Source organism: Rhinoderma darwinii, chromosome 10 (genome assembly GCF_050947455.1).
Source record: "Rhinoderma darwinii isolate aRhiDar2 chromosome 10, aRhiDar2.hap1, whole genome shotgun sequence".
NCBI classification, from domain to species: domain Eukaryota; kingdom Metazoa; phylum Chordata; class Amphibia; order Anura; family Rhinodermatidae; genus Rhinoderma; species Rhinoderma darwinii.
Genome location: NC_134696.1, coordinates 92617039 through 92638193, shown reverse-complemented (window position 1 = coordinate 92638193; position 21155 = coordinate 92617039). Strand labels below are relative to the sequence as shown.

Here is a 21155-nt window from a genome sequence, read left to right as displayed (position 1 = left end):
GGCGCACGCTGTGTGATAGATTTGGCGCATCTATCTAGAAATTAGACAATTTTCTCTTTCTAACGCCAACTATTGATTGGTTTACTTTACAATTTTGGAGCCCACCATTAATAGATTTGGCTTTTTTACAAATCCATTTACCCATGCCCCCTTTTTTAAACTCTTTACAAAGGTGCGCAACCAGTACGGCATGTGCGCCAGATTTTTGGCTCAATTTAATTAGCAAATCTCCCCCAATGTATAGATTTTGTCCACAGCAGCGATAATAAAGATTTGTAGTCTTTAAAACTGCAAATCACTGACTGCCCGGTGAACTGAACGTCAAAGGGGAGCAGTTAAATTTATATTAAGTGCTTGTTACTAGGCTGTTTTGCAGGCGTTCCTGGTTGGAACAGGGGTGGGACTAAATTGGCATTAAAATGTTTGTACATTTGCTGTGAAGAACATGCTCACCTGGTACAGTCACATTCAGGGAGTTGCTGGTGCTGGTGCTGACAGGGTTCTGGATGCTGCAGGTGTAGATCCCATTGTCATTTCCGGTTATTGGCCTGAAGTCCAGGAATGATCCCCGGCAGATGACATGAGGCTCAGTGCAGATAGTCTTCTGATCACGATAGAAAGTGTAAGTCGTCACATTCTGATTCCCGGCATCACACTGGAGGGTCACATTAGTTCCAGCCACAATACGGTCAGACAAAATATGGAGAGATGGCGCATGTAGGATGGCTAAATGAAGAGAACAGAAAGATGTAGGGATTACCCACAATATAAATATATTAGATCTAACAATATTGATAAAAGATTACATTTGCCTACAAGCAACAAACTTTCAGCCTCTGTATATCCTCTGGATGTAAAGATGAATGTTTGCATTTACTGACAGCAAGCAGAGACATTGAAAATAGAGAGGTATGAAAACATAATGTATGTTAGAATGTTGCACAACTTTTTCTTCTATAATCATTAGCCGGCACTATTATCAGCTGATCACGGCTGAGGTCCGGTTTGTATAACTAAAGTCACCCCAGGCTTTATATTTCTACTGCTACAGGCAAAAGGGTAACAAATTATTCAAATGAGTGACTGTCCATGTATGTTTCCTTATAGGGAGTCCCGAACAGGAGGACGAGTGCCCTCTATGATGTCTATATTCCCTCTTAAGGCATATGGAAAGGGATTGTCATCTTGAGACATCCCTTTTAAAGTGGTTGTCATATGAATATGGCTGATATGCCATAATGTCTATATTTAGAATTACCCTATAAGCTGGCCATACAAATCCAATAGTTATGTTCTCAAACTCACCTATAAAATGCATACACGATTATTAAAAGGGAGACAAGCAACCACTTGCCATCATTGATGAACCAGCAGATTAATATCCAACCTGCCCACTCGTTCCTCATAGGCTGCGCCCATGCACATTAGATTTGTGTGACCAGCTTCAACCTCATGCCATCTGTTATACGGTTGAGACCCTTGTGCCAAGTTTAATGGGGTTGGATGAGATTAGAAAAACAGTTCTGCTCTTGCCCATAGGCTGTGTCTGGTATTGCCCCCCCCCCCCATTCTCATATATTGTTCTACCGCTCTTTGTGCTTAAATCTGCAACTCCAGACAATTGCTTTCACATGGGGGAAGCATGCTTTAACTCTGTCAGAGAACAAAATTCACAAGTAACTTACCAGTGGATGAGCAGAAAAGAAATACAAAAGATAGTAGAAGATGGAGATGATGCATAAATGGAGTGGATGGCAGATGAATAGCATGCATGCAAATAACAGATGAATAGACAGTGAAAAAGAATAAACAACACTCACTGATCCTATGTGACTACTATCCCACAGCAGGGTAAGGAAGGGCAGCAGACCAAACACACATGAAAAGCAAACAAACCAGTAGAACTACTGATCCCAGGATATGCATAAAACCACTGTATAAAAATTAGATCTCTCAGAGTACCAACAGGTCCCTCAATAAAAACAAACACATAGACAAGAACAAAGTCACAAACTAGAATTTGGAAAGAGTTCAGCACATTCCACAAACAGTATAATCCAGGTCTAAAGTATATATAAACCCAAGACAAGTACTCCGCCATAAATAATCAGGCAAAGCTAAATGATGACCAAATACAGACTCAGATCAAAGGCATTGCCCAGAAAAGCCCAAACACAGAGATAACAGAAATCAGTCCTGCTGCTAATCATAACATACTGTATATAAATAATGTTCTGATATAATTTAAACACAATAGTATCTTCTGCTGCCAACAACATTTACAGGTCTGGAGGCCACTTTTGTCTCTGGGGTCGCTGGTTGGGGAACCCTTTTCTATATTATAATATGCAGAAGTACATGCAGCCATTACTTACGAAAGAGTTGGAGCTCATAGAGTTTAATATGAGTGCTGAAATTCTTTTGATCGAACACATAGAGATTATAATCTCCTTCATCTGCATACATCAGGTTGTTTATTCTCAGCGTCCCATTTATAAACAGCTCACATCTGCCCCTGTACTGAGGATGAAACTGAGGCAATTCACTAAGTAAGATTTGTGCAACCACAGTGACATTTCCAGTCTCTCCAAAGGTCCATTCTATATGGTAATTTTCAGGGATGCGGACAAATACGTCAAAATTTACAGATCCTCCAAAAGCTCCATTTACTACATTGGTAGGTGATGCCAGATCTGTGTAGAACAAAAGTTATGAAAGTTAAACACATATGCACAGTGAATTACTCTAAAACCAGAATATGACATGAATTATAACCAGTTTATTATTATATATAACGCATCCATTATAAAGCTTTATGTGTTGTCTTACCTAGACTGAATATGAACACCGTCCAGCAGAGAAGGACCTGGCGGTTGTCCATTTGTATCAGTATTTGTGGTGCAATCTCTGAGATTATATGTAGCAGGTAGCTGCACACACTAAGAACTATACACCTGTGTACTGAGTGTATATGTTGCTATCACCTTGAGATTACTAATATCGTCATGGCATTAAAGAGCTTGAAAGGGGTTTAATATAGTCCTAGAAGACCTCAGAGTGTCATATAAAATTTTAGGGCAATTGGGGTAATTTCATTTCACTACACATGTTTTTGGACTGAATCGAATCTGAAGGCCGATTAGACTAAAATCAAACCTGAAAGAAATTTTGGGAAATTCTCTCATCTGTAATGTTCACTTGGACCAGATATTCATGTTAATCCCTATTTAGGAGTCAGCAGTTGCCATACACTAGTGGCGCTTATCTTGGGATGGGGATCTGGAGTCATGAAAATCAAACATGGCTAATTTATTTCTTCATCCCAAAGAGTGGACATCCAAGAGTGTGACATTGATTGGACGCCTGAGAGTGACAATGATTCAAGGAACACTCCGCGCTAAACTGATATACAGGCCGAACAGAAAGTCTGACCTTGTTACCCATAGCAACCAATCAGAGCTCAGCTTTTATTTCTTAAACTGTGCTGGAAAATAGATAATACAATGCAATAAATAATTATAGTCCTCAAAACTGGAAATAATTGCACAATTCGAATTTTCGTGGGACTTTCCCGTGAACTGCACGATAAAGGGGGAATTAATGCAAATTAGCCTTAAATTATTGTAACTGGGCAGTCCTGCGGGCGTTTCTGTTCAGAAGAGGGGCGGAGTTTAAAATGTCTCAAAATGTGCCAGTCAAATGATTTAAGGCCTTATGCCCACGACAGCATTGGTTTTGCAGCCTGCAAATCCGTAGCGGTCCATCGGTAAATCCGCAATTGTGGACAGTAAACCGACTTGTCGTGAGTTTTTGCGGTCCGCAACTGCTGCCCCCGCACCAATCCGTGTAAATCACAGTCGTGTGCATGAGGCCATAGAAAAGAATGGGTCCACAATTTATCCACAAAAATGCGGAAAAAGTGTGGCCACAAAAATACGGTCATGTGCATGCAGTGAAGAACATGCTCACCTGATACAGCCAAATTCAGGGAGTTGCTGGTGCTGGTGCTGACAGGGTTCTGGATGCTGCAGGTGTAGATCCCATTGTCATTTCCGCTTATTGGCCTGAAGTCCAGGAATGATCCCCGGCAGATGACATGAGGCTCAGTGCAGATAGTCTTCTGATCACGATAGAAAGTGTAAGTCGTCACATTCTGATTCCCGGCATCACACTGGAGGGTCACATTAGTTCCAGCAACAATACGGTCAGACAAAATATGGAGAGATGGCGCATGTAGGATGGCTAAATGCAGAAAACAGAAAGATTCAGGGATTACACGCAATATAAATATATTAGATCTAACAACGGTGATAAAAGATAAAATTTGCCATCCTCTGGATGTAAAGATGAATGTTTGCATTTACTGAAAGCAAGCAGAGACATTGAAAATAGAGAGGTATGAAAACATAATGTATGTTAGAATGTTGCACAAGTTTTTCTTCTATAGTCATTAGCCGGCACTATGATCAGCTGATCACGACTGAGGTCCGGTTTGTCTAACTAAATTCACCCCATGCGTTATATTTCTACTGCTACAGGCAAAAGGTTAATGAAAAATTCAAATGAGTGACCGTCCATGTATCTTTCCTTATAGGGAGTCCCGAACAGGAGGACAAGTGCCCTCTATGACGTCTATATTCCCTCTAAAGGCATATGCAAAGGGATTGTCATCTTGAGACAACCCTTTTAAAGTGGTTGTCATATGAATATGGCTGATATGCCATAATGTCTATGTTTAGAATTACCCTATAAGCTGGCCATACACAAACAATAGTTATGTTCTCAAACTCACCTGTAAAAATGCATACACGATTATTAAAAGGGAGATAAGCAACCACTTGCCATCATTGCTGAATCAGCAGATTATTATCCAACCTGCCCAAACCTTCCTCATGGGCTGCGCCCATGCACATTAGATTTAAGTGGCCAGCTTCAACCTCATACCATCTGTAATATGGTTGAGACCCAGGTGCCAAATTTAATGGGTTTGGATGAGATTAGAAAAATGGTTCTGCTCTTGTCCATAGGCTGTGTTTGGTATTGCCCCCACCCTCCCATTCTCATATGTTGTTACACACTATATGAATACTATCCCACAGCAGGGTAAGGCAGGACAGCAGACCAAACACACAGGAAAAGCAAACAAACCAGTAGAACTACTGATCCCATGATACACATAAAACTACTGTATAAAAATTAGATCTTTCAGAGGACCAATTGGTCCCCCAATACAAACAAACACATAGACAAGAACAAAGTCACAAACTAGAATCTAGAAAGAGTTTAGCACATGCCACAAACAGTATAATCCAGGTCTAAAGTATATTTAAATCCAAGACAAGTACTCCGCCATAAATAACCAGGCAAAGCTAAATGATGACCAAATACAGACTCAGATCCAAGTCATTGCCCAGAAAAGCCCAAACACAGAGATAACAGAAATAATTGACTAGCGTCAGTCCTGCTGCTAATCATAACATACTGTATATAAATAATGTTCTGATATCATTTAAGCACAATATAATCTGCATCTGCCAACAGCATGGCACAGGTCTGGAGGGCACATTTGTCTCTGGGGTCGCTGGTTGGGGAACCCTTTTCTATATTATAATATGCAGAAGTACATGCAGCCATTACTTACGAAAGAGTTGGAGCTCATAGAGTTTAGTATGAGTGGTGAAATTCTTTTGATCGAACACATAGAGATTATATTCTCCTTTATCTGCATACATGAGGTTGTTTAATCTCAGCGTCCCATTTATAAACAGCTCACATCTGCCCCTGTACTGAGGATGACACTGAGGGATTCCCCCAAGGAAGATTTGTGCAACCACAGTGACATTTCCAGTCTCTCCAAAGGTCCACTTTATATGGTAATTTTCAGGGAGGGGGACAAATACGTCTAAATTTATGGATCCTCCAAAAGTTCCATTTACCACATTGGTAGGTGATGCCAGATCTGTGTGGAGAAAAAGTTATGAAAGTTAAACATATATGCACAGTGCGTTACTCTAACACAGAATATGACATGAATTATAACCAGTTTATTATAATATATAATGCATCCATTATAAAGCTTTATGTGTTGTCTTACCTAGAGTGAATATGAACACCGTCCAGCAGAGAAGAACCTGGCGGATGCCCATTTGTATCAGTATTTTTGGTGCAATCTCTGAGATTATATGTAGCAGGTAGCTGCACACACTAAGAACTATACACCTGTGTACTGTGCATTTATTGCCTGGATAATATTACCAAACCTGGCTCTCGATCCCCCCAGCTGGTGAAATATGGTACTGCAGCAATTCACGACATAATAAATGAATACATTTTAAGATAATTTTTGAGCCGTTTTTTTAACTAAAATATCTGGCAGTGCCGTGTGTTTTTGAACAGGCTGTTTGTTACCGCCGTCTGCCATCAGTTTACCTATAGCCATATATGTTGCTAGCACCTTGACATGACTAATATCGTTATGCCATTAAAGAGCTTGAAAGGGGTTTAATATAGTCCTAGAAGACCTCAGAGTGTTATATCAAATTTTAGGGCAATTGGGGTAATTTAAATTCATGACGAATTTATTTGGACTGAATCTAATCTGAAGGCCAATTCGACTAAAATCGGACCTGAAGGGAATTTTGGGAAATTCTCTAATCTCTAATGTTCACTTGGACCAGATATTCATGTTAATCCCTATTTAGGAGTCAGCAGTTGCCATACACTAGTGGCGCTTATTTTGGGGTGGGGATCTGGAGTCATGGAAATCAAACATGGCTAATTTATTTCTTCATCCCAAAGAGTGGACATCCAAGAGTGTGACATTGATTGGACGCCTGAGAGTGACAATGATTCAAGGAACACTCCGCGCTAAACTGATATACAGGCCGAACAGAAAGTCTGACCTTGTTACCCATAGCAACCAATCAGAGCTCAGCTTTTATTTTTTAAATTGTGCTGGAAAATAAATAATACAATACAATAAATAATTATAGTCCTCCAAACTGGAAATAATTGCACAATTCCAATTTTCATGGGACTTTCCCGTGAACTGTATGATAAAGGGGGAATTCATGCAAATTAACCTTAAATTATTGTAACTGGGCAGTTCTGCGGGCGTTTCTGGGCAGAAGAGGGGCGGAGTTTAAAATGTCTCAAAATGTGCCAGTCAAATGTTTTTAAGGCCTCATGCACACGACAGCATTGGTTTTGCAGCCTGCAAATCCGTAGCGGTCCATCGGTGAATCCGCAATTGTGGACAGTAAAACGACTTGTCGTGAGTTTTTGCGGTCCGCAATTGCTGCCCCCGCACCAATCCGTATAAATCACAGTCGTGTGCATGAGGCCATAGAAAAGAATGGGTTCGCAATTTATCCACAAAAATGCGGATAAAGTGCGGCCGCAAAAATACGGTCATGTTCATGCAGTTAAGACCATGCTCACCTGATACAGCCAAATTCAGGGAGTTGCTGGTGCTGGTGCTGACAGGGTTCTGGATGCTGCAGGTGTAGATCCCATTGTCATTTCCGCTTATTGGCCTGAAGTCCAGGAATGATCCCCGGCAGATGACATGAGGCTCAGTGCAGATAGTCTTCTGATCACGATAGAAAGTGTAAGTCGTCACATTCTGATTCCCGGCATCACACTGGAGGGTCACAATATTTCCAGCAGCAATACGATCAGACATAATATGGAGAGATGGCGCATGTAGGGTGGCTAAATGTAGAGAACAGGAAGATTCAGAGATTACATGCAATAGAAATATATTAGATCTAACAACAGTAATAAAAGATTAAATTTTCCATGCTCTGGATGTAAAGATGAATGTTTGCATTTACTGACAGCAAGCAGAGACATTGAAAATAGAGAGGTATTAAAACATAATGTATGTTAGAATGTTGCACAACTTTTTCTTCTATAGTCATTAGCCGGCACTATGATCAGCTGATCACGACTGAGGTCCGGTTTGTCTAACTAAATTCACCCCAGGCTTTATATTTCTACTGCTACAGGCAAAAGGTTAATGAAAAATTCAAATGAGTGACTGTCCATGTATCTTTCCTTATAACAGGTCCCGAACAGGAGGACGAGTGCCCTCTATGACGTCTATATTCCCTCTTAAGGCATATGCAAAGGGATTGTCATCTTAAGACAACCCTTTTAATGTGGTTGTCATATGAATATGGCTGATATGCCATAATGTCTATGTTTAGAATTACCCTATAAGCTGGCCATACACATCCAATAGTTATGTTCTTAAACTCACCTATAAAATGCATACATTATTATTAAAAGGGAGATTAGCAACCACTTGCCATCATTGATGAATCAGCAGATTATTATCCAACCTGCCCAATCCTTCCTCATGGGCTGCGCCCATGCACATTAGATTTGTGTGGCCAGTTTCAACCTCTAGACATCTATACTTTGGTTGAGACCCTGGTGCCAAGTTTAATGGGTTTGGATGAGATTAGAAAAATGGTTCTGTTCTTGTCCATAGGCTGTGTCTGGTATCCCCCCCCCCCCCATTCTCATATATTGTTACACCACTGTTGGTACTTAAGACTGCAATACCAGACAATTGCTTTCACACTATGCTTCAATTCTGATAGAGAACAACATGCACAAGTAACTCACCAGTGAATGAGCAGAACCAAAATGCAAAAGATAATAGAAGATGGAGACGATGCATAAATGGAGTGGATGGCAGATGAATAGCATGCAAGCAAATAACAGATTAATAGACAGTGGAAAAGAATTAACAGCTTCCACTGATCCTATGTGACTACTATTCCACAGCAGGGTAAGGCAGGGCAGCAGACCAAACACACATGAAAAGCAAACAAACCAGTAGAACTACTGATCCCAGGATACACATAAAACCACTGTATAAAAATTAGATCTCTCAGAGGACCAATAGGTCCCTCAATACAAACAAACACATAGACAAGAACAAAGTAACAACTAGAATCTAGAAAGAGTTTAGCACATGCCACAAACAGTATAATCCAGGTCTAAAGTATATTTAAGCCCAAGACAAGTACTCCGCTATATATAACCAGGCAAAGCTAAATGATGACCAAATACAGACTCAGATCCAAGGCATTGCCCAGAAAAGCCCAAACACAGAGATAACAGAAATCATTGACTAGCGTCAGTCCTGCTGCTAATCATAACATACTGTATATAAATAATGTTCTGATATCACTGAAACACAATAGTATCTGCAGCTGCCAATAACATGGAACAGGTCTGGAGGGCACATTTATCTCTGGGGTCGCTGGTTGGGGAACCCTTTTCTATATTATAATATGCAGAAGTACATGCGGCCATTACTTACGAAAGAGTTGGAGCTCATAGAGTTTAATATGAGTGCTGAAATTCTTTTGATCGAACACATAGAGATTATAATCTCCTTTATCTGCATATGTCAGGTTGTTTATTCTCAGCGTCCCATTTATAAACAGCTCACTTCTGCCCCTGTACTGAGGTTGATACTGAGGGATTCCCCCAAGGTAGATTTGTGCAACCACAGTGACATTTCCTGTCTCTCCAAAGGTCCACTCTATATGGTAATTTTCAGGGAGGCGGACAAATACGTCGAAATTTATGGATCCTCCAAAAGTTCCATTTACCACATTGGTAGGTGATGTCAGATCTGTGTAGAGCAAAAGTTAAGAAAATTATAGACATATGCACAGTGCATTACTCTAACACAGAATATGACATGAATTACAACCAGTTTATTATAATATATAATGCATCCATTATAAAGCTTTATGTGTTGTCTTACCTAGACTGAATATGAACACCGTCCAGCAGAGAAGAACCTGGCGGATGTCCATTTGTATCAGTATTTTTGATGCAATCTCTGAGACTATATATACCAGGTAGCTGCACACACTAAGAACTATACACCTGTGTACTGTGCATTTATTACCTGGATAATATTACCAAACCTGGCTCTCGATCCCCCCAGCTGGTGAAATATGGTACTGCAGCAATTCATGGCATAATAAATTAATACATTCTAAGATAATTTTTGAGCCGTTTTTTTAACTAAAATATCTGGCAGTGCCGTGTGTTTTTGAACAGGCTGTTTCTTACCGCCGGCTGCCAACAGTTTACCTATAGCCATATATGTTGCTATCACCTTGACATTACTATTATCGTCATGGCATTAAAGAGCTTGAAAGGGGTTTAATATAGTTCTAGAAGACCTCAGAGTGTTATATCAAATTTTAGGGCAATTTGGGTAATTTAAATTCACTACAAATTTATTTGGACTGAATCTAATCTGAAGGCCAATTCGACTAAAATCAAACCTGAAAGGAATTTGGGGAAATTCTCTCATCTGTAATGTTCACTTGGAACAGATATTCATGTTAATCCCTATGTAGGAGTCAGCAGTTGCCATACACTAGTGGCGCTTATCTTGGGATGGGGATCTGGAGTCATGAAAATCAAACATGGCTAATTTATTTCTTCATCCCAAAGAGTGGACATCCAAGAGTGTGACATTGATTGGACGGTTGAGAGTGACAATGATTCAAGGAACACTCCGCGCTAAACTGATATACAGGCCGAACAGAAAGTCTGACCTTGTTACCCATAGCAACCAATCAGAGCTCAGCTTTTATTTCTTAAACTGTGCTGGAAAATAGATAATACAATACAATAAATAATTATAGTCCTCAAAACTAGAAATAATTGCACAATTCCAATTTTCGTGGGACTTTCCCGTGAACTGCACGATAAAGGGGGAATTAATGCAAATTAGCCTTAAATTATTGTAACTGGGCAGTCCTGCGGGCGTTTCTGGGCAGAAGAGGGGCGGAGTTTAAAATGTCTCAAAATGTGCCAGTCAAATGATTTAAGGCCTCATGCCCACGACAGCATTGGTTTTGCAGCCTGCAAATCCGTAGCGGTCCATCGGTAAATCCGCAATTGTGGACAGTAAAACGACTTGTCGTGAGTTTTTGCGGTCCGCAACTGCTGCCCCCGCACCAATCCACGTAAATCACAGTCATGTGCATGAGGCCATAGAAAAGAATGGGTCCACAATTTATCCACAAAAATGCGGATAAAGTGTGGCCGCAAAAATACGGTCATGTGCATGCAGTGAAGACCATGCTCACCTGATACAGTCACATTCAGGGAGTTGCTGGTGCTGGTGCTGACCGGGTTCTGGATGCTGCAGGTGTAGATCCCATTGTCATTTCCGCTTATTGGCCTGAAGTCCAGGAATGATCCCCGGCAGATGACATGAGGCTCAGTGCAGATAGTCTTCTGATCACGATAGAAAGTGTAAGTCGTCACATTCTGATTCCCGGCATCACACTGGAGGGTCACCATATTTCCAGCAACAATACGATCAGACATAATATGGAGAGATGGCGCATGTAGGGTGGCTAAATGCAGAAAACAGAAAAATTCAGGGATTACACGCAATATAAATATATTAGATCTAACAACAGTAATAAAAGATTACATTTGCCATCCTCTGGATGTAAAGATGAATGTTTGCATTTACTGAAAGCAAGCAGAGAAATTGAAAATAGAGAGGTATGAAAACATAATGTATGTTAGAGTGTTGCACAAGTTCTTCTTCTATAATCATTAGCCGGCACTATGATCAGCTGATCACGGCTGAGGTCCGGTTTGTCTAACTAAATTCACCCCATGCTTTATATTTCTACTGCTACAGGCAAAAGGTTAATGAAAAATTGAAATTAATGACAGTCCATGTATCTTTGCTTATAGTGGGTCCCGAACAGGAGGACAAGTGCCCTCTATGATGTCTATATTCCCTCTTAAGGCATATGGAAAGGGATTGTCATCTTGAAACAACCATTTTAAAGTGGTTGTCATATGAATATGGCTGATATGCCATAATGTCTATGTTTAGAATTACCCTATAAGCTGGCCATACACATCCAATAGTTATGTTCTAAACTCACCTATAAAATAGATACACGATTATTAAAAGGGAGATAAGCAACTACTTGCCATCATTGATGAATCAGAAGATTAATATCCAACCTGCCCAATCCTTCCTCATGGGCTGTGCCCATGCACAATAGATTTATGTGGCCAGCTTCAACCTCATGCCATCTGTAATATGTTTGAGACCCAGGTGCCAAGTTTAATGGGTCTGGATGAGATTAGAAAAATGGTTCTGCTCTTGTCCATAGGCTGTGTCTGGTATTGCCCCCACCCTCCCATTCTTATATATTGTTACACCCTATGTGAATACTATCCCACAGCAGGGTAAGGCAGGGCAGCAGACCAAACACACAGGAAAAGCAAACAAACCAGTAGAACTACTGATCCCAGGATACACATAAAACCACTGTATAAAAATGAGATCTCTCAGAGGACCAATAGGTCCCTCAATACAAACAAACACATAGACAAGAACAAAGTCACAAACTAGAATCTAGAAAGAGTTTAGCACATGCCACAAACAGTATAATCTAGGTCTAAAGTATATTTAAACCCAAGACAAGTACTCCGCCATAAATAACCAGTCAAAGCTAAATGATGACCAAATACAGACTCAGATCCAAGGCATTGCCCAGAAAAGCCCAAACACAGAGATAACAGAAATCATTGACTAGCGTCAGTCCTGCTGCTAATCATAACATACTGTATATAAATAATGTTCTGATATCACTGAAACACAATAGTATCTGCAGCTGCCAATAACATGGAACAGGTCTGGAGGGCACATTTGTCTCTGGGGTCGCTGGTTGGGGAACCCTTTTCTATATTATAATATGCAGAAGTACATGCGGCCATTACTTACGAAAGAGTTGGAGCTCATAGAGTTTAATATGAGTGCTGAAATTCTTTTGATCGAACACATAGAGATTATAATCTCCTTTATCTGCATATGTCAGGTTGTTTATTCTCAGCGTCCCATTTATAAACAGCTCACTTCTGCCCCTGTACTGAGGTTGATACTGAGGGATTCCCCCAAGGTAGATTTGTGCAACCACAGTGACATTTCCTGTCTCTCCAAATGTCCACTCTATATGGTAATTTTCAGGGAGGCGGACAAATACGTCGAAATTTATGGATCCTCCAAAAGTTCCATTTACCACATTGGTAGGTGATGTCAGATCTGTGTGGAGCAAAAGTTAAGAAAATTATAGACATATGCACAGTGCATTACTCTAACACAGAATATGACATGAATTACAACCAGTTTATTATAATATATAATGCATCCATTATAAAGCTTTATGTGTTGTCTTACCTAGACTGAATATGAACACCGTCCAGCAGAGAAGAACCTGGCGGATGTCCATTTGTATCAGTATTTTTGATGCAATCTCTGAGACTATATATACCAGGTAGCTGCACACACTAAGAACTATACACCTGTGTACTGTGCATTTATTACCTGGATAATATTACCAAACCTGGCTCTCGATCCTCCCAGCTGGTGAAATATGGTACTGCAGCAATTCATGGCATAATAAATTAATACATTCTAAGATAATTTTTGAGCCGTTTTTTTAACTAAAATATCTGACAGTGCCGTGTGTTTTTGAACAGGCTGTTTCTTACCGCCGGCTGCCAACAGTTTACCTATAGCCATATATGTTGCTATCACCTTGACATTACTAATATCGTCATGGCATTAAAGAGCTTGAAAGGGGTTTAATATAGTCCTAGAAGACCTCAGAGTGTTATATCAAATTTTAGGGCAATTTGGGTAATTTAAATTCACTACAAATTTATTTGGACTGAATCTAATCTGAAGGCCAATTCGACTAAAATCAAACCTGAAAGGAATTTGGGGAAATTCTCTCATCTGTAATGTTCACTTGGAACAGATATTCATGTTAATCCCTATGTAGGAGTCAGCAGTTGCCATACACTAGTGGCGCTTATCTTGGGATGGGGATCTGGAGTCATGAAAATCAAACATGGCTAATTTATTTCTTCATCCCAAAGAGTGGACATCCAAGAGTGTGACATTGATTGGACGGTTGAGAGTGACAATGATTCAAGGAACACTCCGCGCTAAACTGATATACAGGCCGAACAGAAAGTCTGACCTTGTTACCCATAGCAACCAATCAGAGCTCAGCTTTTATTTCTTAAACTGTGCTGGAAAATAGATAATACAATACAATAAATAATTATAGTCCTCAAAACTAGAAATAATTGCACAATTCCAATTTTCGTGGGACTTTCCCGTGAACTGCACGATAAAGGGGGAATTAATGCAAATTAGCCTTAAATTATTGTAACTGGGCAGTCCTGCGGGCGTTTCTGGGCAGAAGAGGGGCGGAGTTTAAAATGTCTCAAAATGTGCCAGTCAAATGATTTAAGGCCTCATGCCCACGACAGCATTGGTTTTGCAGCCTGCAAATCCGTAGCGGTCCATCGGTAAATCCGCAATTGTGGACAGTAAAACGACTTGTCGTGAGTTTTTGCGGTCCGCAACTGCTGCCCCCGCACCAATCCACGTAAATCACAGTCATGTGCATGAGGCCATAGAAAAGAATGGGTCCACAATTTATCCACAAAAATGCGGATAAAGTGTGGCCGCAAAAATACGGTCATGTGCATGCAGTGAAGACCATGCTCACCTAATACAGTCACATTCAGGGAGTTGCTGGTGCTGGTGCTGACCGGGTTCTGGATGCTGCAGGTGTAGATCCCATTGTCATTTCCGCTTATTGGCCTGAAGTCCAGGAATGATCCCCGGCAGATGACATGAGGCTCAGTGCAGATAGTCTTCTGATCACGATAGAAAGTGTAAGTCGTCACATTCTGATTCCCGGCATCACACTGGAGGGTCACCATATTTCCAGCAACAATACGATCAGACATAATATGGAGAGATGGCGCATGTAGGGTGGCTAAATGCAGAAAACAGAAAAATTCAGGGATTACACGCAATATAAATATATTAGATCTAACAACAGTAATAAAAGATTACATTTGCCATCCTCTGGATGTAAAGATGAATGTTTGCATTTACTGAAAGCAAGCAGAGAAATTGAAAATAGAGAGGTATGAAAACATAATGTATGTTAGAGTGTTGCACAAGTTCTTCTTCTATAATCATTAGCCGGCACTATGATCAGCTGATCACGGCTGAGGTCCGGTTTGTCTAACTAAATTCACCCCATGCTTTATATTTCTACTGCTACAGGCAAAAGGTTAATGAAAAATTGAAATTAATGACAGTCCATGTATCTTTGCTTATAGTGGGTCCCGAACAGGAGGACAAGTGCCCTCTATGATGTCTATATTCCCTCTTAAGGCATATGGAAAGGGATTGTCATCTTGAAACAACCATTTTAAAGTGGTTGTCATATGAATATGGCTGATATGCCATAATGTCTATGTTTAGAATTACCCTATAAGCTGGCCATACACATCCAATAGTTATGTTCTAAACTCACCTATAAAATAGATACACGATTATTAAAAGGGAGATAAGCAACTACTTGCCATCATTGATGAATCAGAAGATTAATATCCAACCTGCCCAATCCTTCCTCATGGGCTGTGCCCATGCACAATAGATTTATGTGGCCAGCTTCAACCTCATGCCATCTGTAATATGTTTGAGACCCAGGTGCCAAGTTTAATGGGTCTGGATGAGATTAGAAAAATGGTTCTGCTCTTGTCCATAGGCTGTGTCTGGTATTGCCCCCACCCTCCCATTCTTATATATTGTTACACCCTATGTGAATACTATCCCACAGCAGGGTAAGGCAGGGCAGCAGACCAAACACACAGGAAAAGCAAACAAACCAGTAGAACTACTGATCCCAGGATACACATAAAACCACTGTATAAAAATGAGATCTCTCAGAGGACCAATAGGTCCCTCAATACAAACAAACACATAGACAAGAACAAAGTCACAAACTAGAATCTAGAAAGAGTTTAGCACATGCCACAAACAGTATAATCTAGGTCTAAAGTATATTTAAACCCAAGACAAGTACTCCGCCATAAATAACCAGTCAAAGCTAAATGATGACCAAATACAGACTCAGATCCAAGGCATTGCCCAGAAAAGCCCAAACACAGAGATAACAGAAATCATTGACTAGCGTCAGTCCTGCTGCTAATCATAACATACTGTATATAAATAATGTTCTGATATCACTGAAACACAATAGTATCTGCAGCTGCCAATAACATGGAACAGGTCTGGAGGGCACATTTGTCTCTGGGGTCGCTGGTTGGGGAACCCTTTTCTATATTATAATATGCAGAAGTACATGCGGCCATTACTTACGAAAGAGTTGGAGCTCATAGAGTTTAATATGAGTGCTGAAATTCTTTTGATCGAACACATAGAGATTATAATCTCCTTTATCTGCATATGTCAGGTTGTTTATTCTCAGCGTCCCATTTATAAACAGCTCACTTCTGCCCCTGTACTGAGGTTGATACTGAGGGATTCCCCCAAGGTAGATTTGTGCAACCACAGTGACATTTCCTGTCTCTCCAAATGTCCACTCTATATGGTAATTTTCAGGGAGGCGGACAAATACGTCGAAATTTATGGATCCTCCAAAAGTTCCATTTACCACATTGGTAGGTGATGTCAGATCTGTGTGGAGCAAAAGTTAAGAAAATTATAGACATATGCACAGTGCATTACTCTAACACAGAATATGACATGAATTACAACCAGTTTATTATAATATATAATGCATCCATTATAAAGCTTTATGTGTTGTCTTACCTAGACTGAATATGAACACCGTCCAGCAGAGAAGAACCTGGCGGATGTCCATTTGTATCAGTATTTTTGATGCAATCTCTGAGACTATATATACCAGGTAGCTGCACACACTAAGAACTATACACCTGTGTACTGTGCATTTATTACCTGGATAATATTACCAAACCTGGCTCTCGATCCTCCCAGCTGGTGAAATATGGTACTGCAGCAATTCATGGCATAATAAATTAATACATTCTAAGATAATTTTTGAGCCGTTTTTTTAACTAAAATATCTGACAGTGCCGTGTGTTTTTGAACAGGCTGTTTCTTACCGCCGGCTGCCAACAGTTTACCTATAGCCATATATGTTGCTATCACCTTGACATTACTAATATCGTCATGGCATTAAAGAGCTTGAAAGGGGTTTAATATAGTCCTAGAAGACCTCAGAGTGTTATATCAAATTTTAGGGCAATTTGGGTAATTTAAATTCACTACAAATTTATTTGGACTGAATCTAATCTGAAGGCCAATTCGACTAAAATCAAACCTGAAAGGAATTTGGGGAAATTCTCTCATCTGTAATGTTCACTTGGAACAGATATTCATGTTAATCCCTATGTAGGAGTCAGCAGTTGCCATACACTAGTGGCGCTTATCTTGGGATGGGGATCTGGAGTCATGAAAATCAAACATGGCTAATTTATTTCTTCATCCCAAAGAGTGGACATCCAAGAGTGTGACATTGATTGGACGGTTGAGAGTGACAATGATTCAAGGAACACTCCGCGCTAAACTGATATACAGGCCGAACAGAAAGTCTGACCTTGTTACCCATAGCAACCAATCAGAGCTCAGCTTTTATTTCTTAAACTGTGCTGGAAAATAGATAATACAATACAATAAATAATTATAGTCCTCAAAACTAGAATTAATTGCACAATTCCAATTTTCGTGGGACTTTCCCGTGAACTGCACGATAAAGGGGGAATTAATGCAAATTAGCCTTAAATTATTGTAACTGGGCAGTCCTGCGGGCGTTTCTGGGCAGAAGAGGGGCGGAGTTTAAAATGTCTCAAAATGTGCCAGTCAAATGATTTAAGGCCTCATGCCCACGACAGCATTGGTTTTGCAGCCTGCAAATCCGTAGCGGTCCATCGGTAAATCCGCAATTGTGGACAGTAAAACGACTTGTCGTGAGTTTTTGCGGTCCGCAACTGCTGCCCCCGCACCAATCCACGTAAATCACAGTCATGTGCATGAGGCCATAGAAAAGAATGGGTCCACAATTTATCCACAAAAATGCGGATAAAGTGTGGCCGCAAAAATACGGTCATGTGCATGCAGTGAAGACCATGCTCACCTGATACAGTCACATTCAGGGAGTTGCTGGTGCTGGTGCTGACCGGGTTCTGGATGCTGCAGGTGTAGATCCCATTGTCATTTCCGCTTATTGGCCTGAAGTCCAGGAATGATCCCCGGCAGATGACATGAGGCTCAGTGCAGATAGTCTTCTGATCACGATAGAAAGTGTAAGTCGTCACATTCTGATTCCCGGCATCACACTGGAGGGTCACCATATTTCCAGCAACAATACGATCAGACATAATATGGAGAGATGGCGCATGTAGGGTGGCTAAATGCAGAAAACAGAAAAATTCAGGGATTACACGCAATATAAATATATTAGATCTAACAACAGTAATAAAAGATTACATTTGCCATCCTCTGGATGTAAAGATGAATGTTTGCATTTACTGAAAGCAAGCAGAGACATTGAAAATAGAGAGGTTTAAAACATAATGTATGTTAGAGTGTTGCACAAGTTCTTCTTCTATAATCATTAGCCGGCACTATGATCAGCTGATCACGGCTGAGGTCCGGTTTGTCTAACTAAATTCACCCCATGCTTTATATTTCTACTGCTACAGGCAAAAGGTTAATGAAAAATTGAAATTAATGACAGTCCATGTATCTTTCCTTATAGTGGGTCCCGAACAGGAGGACAAGTGCCCTCTATGATGTCTATATTCCCTCTAAAGGCATATGGAAAGGGATTGTCATCTTGAAACAACCATTTTAAAGTGGTTGTCATATGAATATGGCTGATATGCCATAATGTCTATGTTTAGAATTACCCTATAAGCTGGCCATACACAAACAATAGTTATGTTCTAAACTCACCTATAAAATAGATACACGATTATTAAAAGGGAAATAAGCAACTACTTGCCATCATTGATGAATCAGAAGATTAATATCCAACCTGCCCAATCCTTCCTCATGGGCTGTGCCCATGCACAATAGATTTATGTGGCCAGCTTCAACCTCATGCCATCTGTAATATGTTTGAGACCCAGGTGCCAAGTTTAATGGGTCTGGATGAGATTAGAAAAATGGTTCTGCTCTTGTCCATAGGCTGTGTCTGGTATTGCCCCCACCCTCCCATTCTTATATATTGTTACACCCTATGTGAATACTATCCCACAGCAGGGTAAGGCAGGGCAGCAGACCAAACACACAGGAAAAGCAAACAAACCAGTTGAACTACTGATCCCAGGATACACATAAAACCACTGTATAAAAATGAGATCTCTCAGAGGACCAATAGGTCCCTCAATACAAACAAACACATAGACAAGAACAAAGTCACAAACTAGAATCTAGAAAGAGTTTAGCACATGCCACAAACAGTATAATCTAGGTCTAAAGTATATTTAAACCCAAGACAAGTACTCCGCCATAAATAACCAGTCAAAGCTAAATGATGACCAAATACAGACTCAGATCCAAGGCATTGCCCAGAAAAGCCCAAACACAGAGATAACAGAAATCATTGACTAGCGTCAGTCCTGCTGCTAATCATAACATACTGTATATAAATAATGTTCTGATATCACTGAAACACAATAGTATCTGCAGCTGCCAATAACATGGAACAGGTCTGGAGGGCACATTTGTCTCTGGGGTCGCTGGTTGGGGAACCCTTTTCTATATTATAATATGCAGAAGTACATGCGGCCATTACTTACGAAAGAGTTGGAGCTCATAGAGTTTAATATGAGTGCTGAAATTATTTTGATCGAACACATAGAGATTATAGTCTCCTTTATCTGCATATGTCAGGTTGTTTATTCTCAGCGTCCCATTTATAAACAGCTCACTTCTGCCCCTGTACTGAGGTTGATACTGAGGGATTCCCCCAGAGTAGATTTGTGCAACCACAGTGACATTTCCAGTCTCTCCAAAGGTCCACTCTATAGGGTAATTTTCAGGGAGGCGGACAAATACGTCGAAATTTATGGATCCTCCAAAAGTTCCATTTACCACATTGGTAGGTGATGCTAGATCTGTGTGGAGAAAAAGTTAAGAAACTTATAGACATATGCACAGTGCATTACTCTAACACAGAATATGACATGAATTACAACCAGTTTGTTATAATATATAATGCATCCATTATAAAGCTTTATGTGTTGTCTTACCTAGACTGAATATGAACACCGTCCAGCAGAGAAGAACCTGGCGGATGTCCATTTGTATCAGTATTTTTGATGCAATCTCTGAGACTATATATACCAGGTAGCTGCACACACTAAGAACTATACACCTGTGTACTGTGCATTTATTACCTGGATAATATTACCAAACCTGGCTCTCGATCCCCCCAGCTGGTGAAATATGGTACTGCAGCAATTCACGACATAATATATGAATACATTGTAAGATAATTTTTGAGCCGTTTTTTTAACTAAAATATCTGACAGTGCCGTGTGTTTTTGAACAGGCTGTTTGTTACCGCCGGCTGCCAACAGTTTACCTATAGCCATATATGTTGCTATCACCTTGACATTACTAATATCGTCATGACATTAAAGAGCTTGAAAGGGGTTTAATATAGTCCTAGAAGACCTCAGAGTGTTATATCAAATTTTAGGGCAATTGGGGTAATTTAAATTCACTACAAATTTATTTGGACTGAATCTAATCTGAAGGCCAATTCGACTAAAATCGGACCTGAAAGGAATTTTGGGAAATTCTCTCATCTGTAATGTTCACTTGGACCAGATATTCATGTTAATCCCTATGTAGGAGTCAGGAGTTGCCATACACTAGTGGCGCTTATCTTGGGGTGGTGCCTGGAGTCATGAAAATCAAACATGGCTAATTTATTTCTTCATCCCAAAGAATGGACATCCAAGAGTGTGACATTGATTCAAAGAACACTCCGCGCTAAACTGATATACTGGCCCTTCTTTATCAAAACTAACAGAAAGTCTGACCTTGTTACCCATAGCAACCAATCAGAGCTCAGCTTTTATTTCTTAAACTGTGCTGGAAAATAGATAATACAATACAATAAATAATTATAGTCCTCAAAACTGGAAATAATTGCACAATTACAATTTCCGTGGGACTTTCCCGTGAACTGCACGATAAAGGGGGA

General features: G+C 40.2%; 1 protein-coding gene across 1 annotated transcript in view; it reads right to left on the bottom strand.

Annotated features, from left to right (window-relative positions):
• Positions 1 to 20052, bottom strand: part of LOC142662208 (hemicentin-1-like) — a 39369-nt gene extending 19317 nt beyond the window's left edge. Inside the window, exons 1-12 of the mRNA XM_075840271.1 lie at positions 19741 to 20052; positions 18072 to 18344; positions 16274 to 16591; positions 14604 to 14876; positions 12806 to 13123; positions 11136 to 11408; positions 9338 to 9655; positions 7441 to 7713; positions 5642 to 5959; positions 3970 to 4242; positions 2376 to 2693; positions 454 to 726 (exon numbers count right to left, since the gene is read on the bottom strand). Of these exons, the coding sequence (XP_075696386.1) occupies positions 454 to 726; positions 2376 to 2693; positions 3970 to 4242; positions 5642 to 5959; positions 7441 to 7713; positions 9338 to 9655; positions 11136 to 11408; positions 12806 to 13123; positions 14604 to 14876; positions 16274 to 16591; positions 18072 to 18315 (3199 nt within the window). The 5' untranslated portion in view covers positions 18316 to 18344; positions 19741 to 20052. The remainder of the gene's footprint in view (positions 1 to 453; positions 727 to 2375; positions 2694 to 3969; positions 4243 to 5641; positions 5960 to 7440; positions 7714 to 9337; positions 9656 to 11135; positions 11409 to 12805; positions 13124 to 14603; positions 14877 to 16273; positions 16592 to 18071; positions 18345 to 19740) is intronic.
• Positions 20053 to 21155: the final 1103 nt, after the last annotated feature.